Here is a 6,724-nt window from a genome sequence, read left to right on the forward strand (position 1 = left end):
TGGGGGGGGGGGTTATAGGCTATTAAATCTTTCTAATGTTTTTAGCAAATGCAGCAAATAGGACATGTTCATATTTTATTTCTTTCATGCTCATTTTGGCATTCTGAATGAAATTACTCGTGTTTAAATAATGTTAAGTATTTTGCAAGTTGCTTTTGTGTTTTATAAGGGATGCAAAAGTTAAAATTGTACTTTCAAATCAAAACCAGCAGAGGTCAGCAAACAACTCATTTAAAGACACCAACTCTCTCGATTTCCGTTGTCCAATCCTCTTAAACATCTACAAAATCACATAATTTATAGAACGGTAAAGCAATAACTAATCGAGATAAAGCATAATTTTGTAGCCTATAATGTTCTGTAATAAAGGCAGTAGTCACTGGAAAGCAATAATTTGCTGTCATTTTTATATCATCTTTCACGGTTGGGGATGGGAATAGATGAAGAAAACAGATAAAGCTAACATATTGTGAATACATTATGAGCATATAAAATTTCACTAACAGACCAGAAAAAGTTTTCTTAAAGATTAAGCGCTTATCATAATAAAACGCCTTCAAACCTGTACCGTTAGAGTGGAGGGTATTGACTTGACCTCGACTATGATTTCGACTACATACTCTATAAACTTTACATGAAAGTTCCAGAACAGAAGAAAAGAGCTGACAGAACCAAACTCAAGACTGTAAGTGGCTGAACCAGTAGGTCAAAGGTCACAGCTGGGATTTATGGGGTCATGTTTTAAAAGAGCAAAAGCTCTTAACACAAACTGTCCATTGCACATTGTCAGATGTCCAGCTGGAAGGACAACCCTTTTGCTGATTGGTCTTGAGGTACAATAAGAACATGCTGAACAATGGAAAAGTGCTTTTTAGCTTAAAGAGCTTAAAGAGCAAGAGCATCCTTGTAAAAGTTTACAAATCACGCTCCTCTTAGTTCCGTCATATACATTACAAAAAGCACAAATGATCATTTCAAGTGACTAGATGGACTATTGAGTCCTCTGCAGTCTCAGAGGTTTACATTCATTTTACAAAAGCCTCAGAAGACCACGTTAGCTTTTACTTATATTGATGTTTTGTGTTGACTTTCCATCTTCTTTCATTTTAAATGTACTTACTTAAATTTATGGTATAATTTATTACCTTTGGAGCATGATCACTGTCATTATATGGGGACAAAAATGATAATTTTATATTCCAGAATAAGAAAATAACAGCATACAGGTTTAAAACAACATGAAGGTAAGTACGAATTCTCATTTGTGGGTGAACTATTCCTTTAAATCATTTACTTTCCTGTTTCCAGCACTTTAGTTCTTTTTTATACATTTGCAGCATTTAGACTTTGTGTTATATTGATTGCTAATCACACCTTTAGATCATGGAAAAGTCTTGCCACTGATGACTGTTTACCATCTGCTTTTCTCATTAGGTGTCACAGCTGTTTTACTGCATTAACCCCTTTTATCCATATCAAAGTAAAAACACTGGGAATATGTTGAGGTTTCGTTCTGCCTAATGAGTATCATTCAGTAAAAATATACAGTTTGGAGAAAGAATTGAATTATTTCATACAGACTGTCAACACCTCTCGTAGAGAAACATATGGTGTTATGCCAGTGCTCAGTCTTCATCCCGTGAATGTTATTCACATCTTCTTTGAGAAGGAGTGGCACGCCCTTGATAAAAACAGTTTAACAGATGGCCTCTGGTTATGTGATTCCTTCACAAAGTCTCGCAGGCATCACACAACAGATTGTGTTTAACTTTCTCAGAGCAGAACTTTGGCTGATTATCATTATGTTGATATAAGCAGCCCAGCAATGGACAGTCAGTGAAGAATAATTATTGTTAATGCTCAGTAAGGTCAGTGTTTAATTAGAAAGCTGTTGATCAGCATAAGCAGAGCCATAACTTGTTGATTTGGTAGCTTGCCATAATAATTCAACTAACAGCAGCGGGTATTGCATGAACTTAAACTTTGAAGCTGAACAATGGAAAAGTGCTTTTTAGCTTAAAGAGCTTAAAGAGCAAGAGCATCCTTGTAAAAGTTTACAATTCACACTCCTCTTAGTTCCGTCATATACATTACAAAAAGCACAAATGATCATTTCAAGTGACTAGATGGACTATTGAGTCCTCTGCAGTCTCAGAGGTTTATATTCATTTTACAAAAGCCTCAGAAGACCACGTTAGCTTTTACTTATATTGATGTTTTGTGTTGACTTTCCATCTTCTTTCATTTTAAATGTACTTACTTAAATTTATGGTATAATTTATTACCTTTGGAGCATGATCACTGTCATTATATGGGGACAAAAATGATAATTTTATATTCCAGAATAAGAAAATAACAGCATACAGGTTTAAAACAACATGAAGGTAAGTACGAATTCTCATTTGTGGGTGAACTATTCCTTTAAATCATTTACTTTCCTGTTTCCAGCACTTTAGTTCTTTTTTATACATTTGCAGCATTTAGACTTTGTGTTATATTGATTGCTAATCACACCTTTAGATCATGGAAAAGTCTTGCCACTGATGACTGTTTACCATCTGCTTTTCTCATTAGGTGTCACAGCTGTTTTACTGCATTAACCCCTTTTATCCATATCAAAGTAAAAACACTGGGAATATGTTGAGGTTTCGTTCTGCCTAATGAGTATCATTCAGTAAAAATATACAGTTTGGAGAAAGAATTGAATTATTTCATACAGACTGTCAACACCTCTCGTAGAGAAACATATGGTGTTATGCCAGTGCTCAGTCTTCATCCCGTGAATGTTATTCACATCTTCTTTGAGAAGGAGTGGCACGCCCTTGATAAAAACAGTTTAACAGATGGCCTCTGGTTATGTGATTCCTTCACAAAGTCTCGCAGGCATCACACAACAGATTGTGTTTAACTTTCTCAGAGCAGAACTTTGGCTGATTATCATTATGTTGATATAAGCAGCCCAGCAATGGACAGTCCGTGAAGAATAATTATTGTTAATGCTCAGTAAGGTCAGTGTTTAATTAGAAAGCTGTTGATCAACATAAGCAGAGCCATAACTTGTTGATTTGGTAGCTTGCCATAATAATTCAACTAACAGCAGCGGGTATTGCATGAACTTAAACTTTGAAGGCTGCAATTAATTTACTAGCCTATATTTAATAGGCTACTGTAGGTACATGATGGATATTCTCTTGTCATTACACCACATATTAAGAGATGAAAGGTACACAGAAGAGAAAAACAGCCATGTTTTCTTTAAAAAAACGTAGACTAGACAATATTACCATCTGCTTCTCTATTCAGACTGGAAGGAAGATGAATTCTGCAAATCACGGGACAATAAAATTAATTGTTATTGGGTGTTTCTTCATCTGTGGGCACTTCTAGCCCTGTGGACTTTTAGAAAACTCTTTTGAAAACGCTTTACTAACAACAAACAAAAGTCACAGACATTTGCACTACATCTAAAATTTTCTGTTATATTTATTTTGTGGTGAAAATTACATTTTGAACATTTTTATAGGCCTTAAATGCTCCAGCCTCCCTTGTCTTGCTACGTCTAATTTCATATGTTGTAATGTATGTTTTTCATTGTAGGCTATTATAAAGTTTGGTTGAAAATAAATACGTAGCCTATTTAAATATACGTAATAAATAGGCTAAATATAAAAATATCACGTCTCATTTCATCTCAAGCAAAGCCTACTCTTCATTATAGAAGTAGCCTACTCTTTAGGCCTACTTGTAAACAAGTAGCTACACAATTTTTTAAAGAACTTTATTCGTGCCAAAATTAATTGTAGTTGTGGAGGAAATGCCACAGTTAGGGACGTTGTTTACAAATTCACGTTCATCATAGTCATATCAACACACTACAGTACACCTTTTTATTAGTAGATTTAACTGAAAAGGTTAGGATTAAAATATGTAGGCTATGTGTGAAATATTATGCGAAGACTGCAGTATGGGACAGTTAGCTCGAGATGCTCCAGCGGGAGGAGGTGTGTGTGGTCTGGACAGGAGCCCATGAAACACGCTGTTCGCCTCAAAAGCGCTGAAGACATATCAAATGTTCTTTTTAACAGCTTTCATTTCGCGACATATCGTTCGGGATATTAATCTGGATTTTGTTATTGCTTTGGACACGCTCTTAGAGGCTTTCTAAAGAGCTTTAGAGACGGAAATGCGTCTAAACGTCTGTATGGAGTATTTCATCGCTTTTATATTTATTCTTTTAAACAAAACTGTCAGTTGTCAGAAAGGTAAGTCGATCGATAAACATTCTGCCTTAGACTAAGCTATGGTTACGTAGATTTTGGGCAACAGTTTTGGTTGCCTTATTTCTGAGAGCAATGAGAGTAATTTATTCGAATTAGAAAATTATATTTATTATTTAATAGGCTAAATCATGATTATATATAAAAAATATATCAATTTATTAATTACCTTGTATGATCACACTTAAAGGTGCCCTCAGTACATTGTTTGCTAATTAAAAAAGTTTTACTCAAAAATAAATCAGTGGTAATTTTGAGAAATATTAGTAAAATTATGTGCATTCGCATGAGATGAAGACTGAAGACATTTCAGTCTTTAAAAAAAAGATGTTTTATTTTACATGGAGCGGGTCGCCTCCTCGCCTTGTTGACATCACATGACTTGCCATGTCATGCATGCAATGCAGTTACTTGCGTTTTCAGTGACCCAATTTGATTTTATTTCATTTTACCCAGTTTTATTCACTCTGATGCATCTTACCAGCTGTTTCCTGCTTAGTTTTAGTTTAGGCATATACAACATCTTCATAATTGGGTTCAGAGACTTTCTGACTCCTCATGTAGACTGATAGCACTGGTAGCACAACGCATCCAAGTCGTACAGTAAATATATAGAGGAAAAAATACTTGGCTCTTTCAGATCCATCTTGGATGTTCAAGCAGCATGTTGTCTTTGCGGCTGAGCCTGGCTTGTCATCTGTGTCCTCTAATTCTATTGCCAAAAACAGATAGGTGATGATCTCAGTGTCTCATTGGGCTGCAATGGTAGCCATTACTGGGCTGAGGCCATTAAGAGCTTGAATTACTCTCAAATTCATTGTTGGTTCTTGCTAAGGAGATGTTTCTGTCATTCGTTTTTCAAGTGACATGAGACGTTTGCTTTGAAATTGACACTAGTTTTGAGAAAGGAGTGTCTTTCATTTGCAGATGCCATTTGGTTTGATGTTTTTTATTTAATGACATTCATGTAATTTAATCTAATTTTTCCAATAATAATTAATTTTTGTGACAAAAAGTGTGCAGAACTTATTTTACCTTCATTACCATTCAGTAAGTCAGTAAGATTTAAAAATCGAAAAAATTTTGTACTTTCTTTAAAACTTTTGAACTTTCTATTAATCAAATAATTATCAATCAACATAGATAATAATAAGACATGTTCCTTGAGCGCCAAATCCACAAATTAGAATGATTTGTGAAAGATCAATGAAAATTCAGCTATGCCATCACAGGAATAAATTACATCTTAAAATAGATTTTTAAAAAAGCAGTTATTTCAAATTTTCATAATATTTTCTAATATTTACAGTATTTTCAGTCAAATAAATGGCGAGCATAAGAGACTTCTTTCAAAAACATTTTAAAAAATCTTAATTTTCCAACCCCAGACTTTTGAGTTGTTGTCTAAATAAGTTTTTAATGAAGATCAGATTTTTCTCATTAATTTATTTTAATGTCTCAGTGCTCTGGTATTGGCATTTTCTATTTTGTGTGATTTTGAGCAACACTAAGTGTGTGATTGTGTGTATTTTTGTAGGGGAAATCCCTGAATGCAGTCGTGGGGGTTATACTGTTCTTCAGAGCCCGTACCGAAGCACCAGATTCAGCTCCCAGCAGCTGCTCCAGTCTGCCCTGCAGGAGCTCGTTTGTGATCATTCACTATCTCCCGGATGGTATCAGTTCCAGATATTTGATAAGCCGGCCCGTATGCCCACCAAATGTGTGGAGGTACAGTACAGTGCATCTGTGTAATCGGTCCAGCCCAGCCTGCTGAACAATGTCTTCTTTATGTTACGACTTAATGACCCATGCTTCTATATGACGGTAACCCATACAGGTGAATCACTGTGGAACACAAGCCCCAGTGTGGCTCTCTCTGGCCGAAGGAGAGACTCTCCCTCGCCCTCTAGAGGTGAAGCAGATGACAGCCTGCGCTACCTGGCAGTTCCTCGGAAGCGCTAGTAAAGACTGCTGTCTTTTTCGCCTGCCTGTCACCGTCCGCAATTGCGGGGAATTTTATGTGTACTTACTCCAACCAACGCAAGGATGCATGGGATATTGCGCTGAAGGCAAGTCAATGAACCTCAATGAGTGTCTGAAATTATGAGATTCACTTTATTAGTATAATTATCCTTTGGTTCTGTATCATGCATCCTAAAAGCTGTAAAATATCATCCAGAAATCATCATTTTTGAAAGTTTGGTAGTGTTTAAAGTGCCCCTATTATGCCATTTTTAAGGTTCCTAATATTGTTTTGGGAGTCTCCTACAAGAGGATTACATGCATGCAAGGTAAAAAAAAACGCTTTCCTTTTCTCAAAATATGCATTTAATATCACCTCATTTTCCAGCGATTCTCAAACGATTCGTTCGAAGCAGTTCAAAGATTCAGTCTCTCTAAACCCCGCCTTTCCGTGAGCCTGCTCTGCTCTGATTGGTCAGATGGCC

The 6,724-nt window shown here is 35.9% G+C and overlaps 1 protein-coding gene across 1 annotated transcript in view; it reads left to right on the forward strand.

Annotated features, from left to right (window-relative positions):
• The first annotated feature begins 4,090 nt into the window (after positions 1-4,090).
• The window catches only part of vwde (von Willebrand factor D and EGF domains), a 20,630-nt gene continuing 17,996 nt past the window's right edge, over positions 4,091-6,724 (forward strand). The window contains exons 1-3 of the mRNA XM_016568239.1: positions 4,091-4,262; positions 5,815-6,005; positions 6,115-6,346. Of these exons, the coding sequence (XP_016423725.1) occupies positions 4,184-4,262; positions 5,815-6,005; positions 6,115-6,346 (502 nt within the window). The 5' untranslated portion in view covers positions 4,091-4,183. The remainder of the gene's footprint in view (positions 4,263-5,814; positions 6,006-6,114; positions 6,347-6,724) is intronic.

Source organism: Sinocyclocheilus rhinocerous, unplaced genomic scaffold, assembly GCF_001515625.1.
Source record: "Sinocyclocheilus rhinocerous isolate Xijiao unplaced genomic scaffold, SAMN03320098_v1.1 scaffold1965, whole genome shotgun sequence".
Lineage (NCBI taxonomy): Eukaryota > Metazoa > Chordata > Actinopteri > Cypriniformes > Cyprinidae > Sinocyclocheilus > Sinocyclocheilus rhinocerous.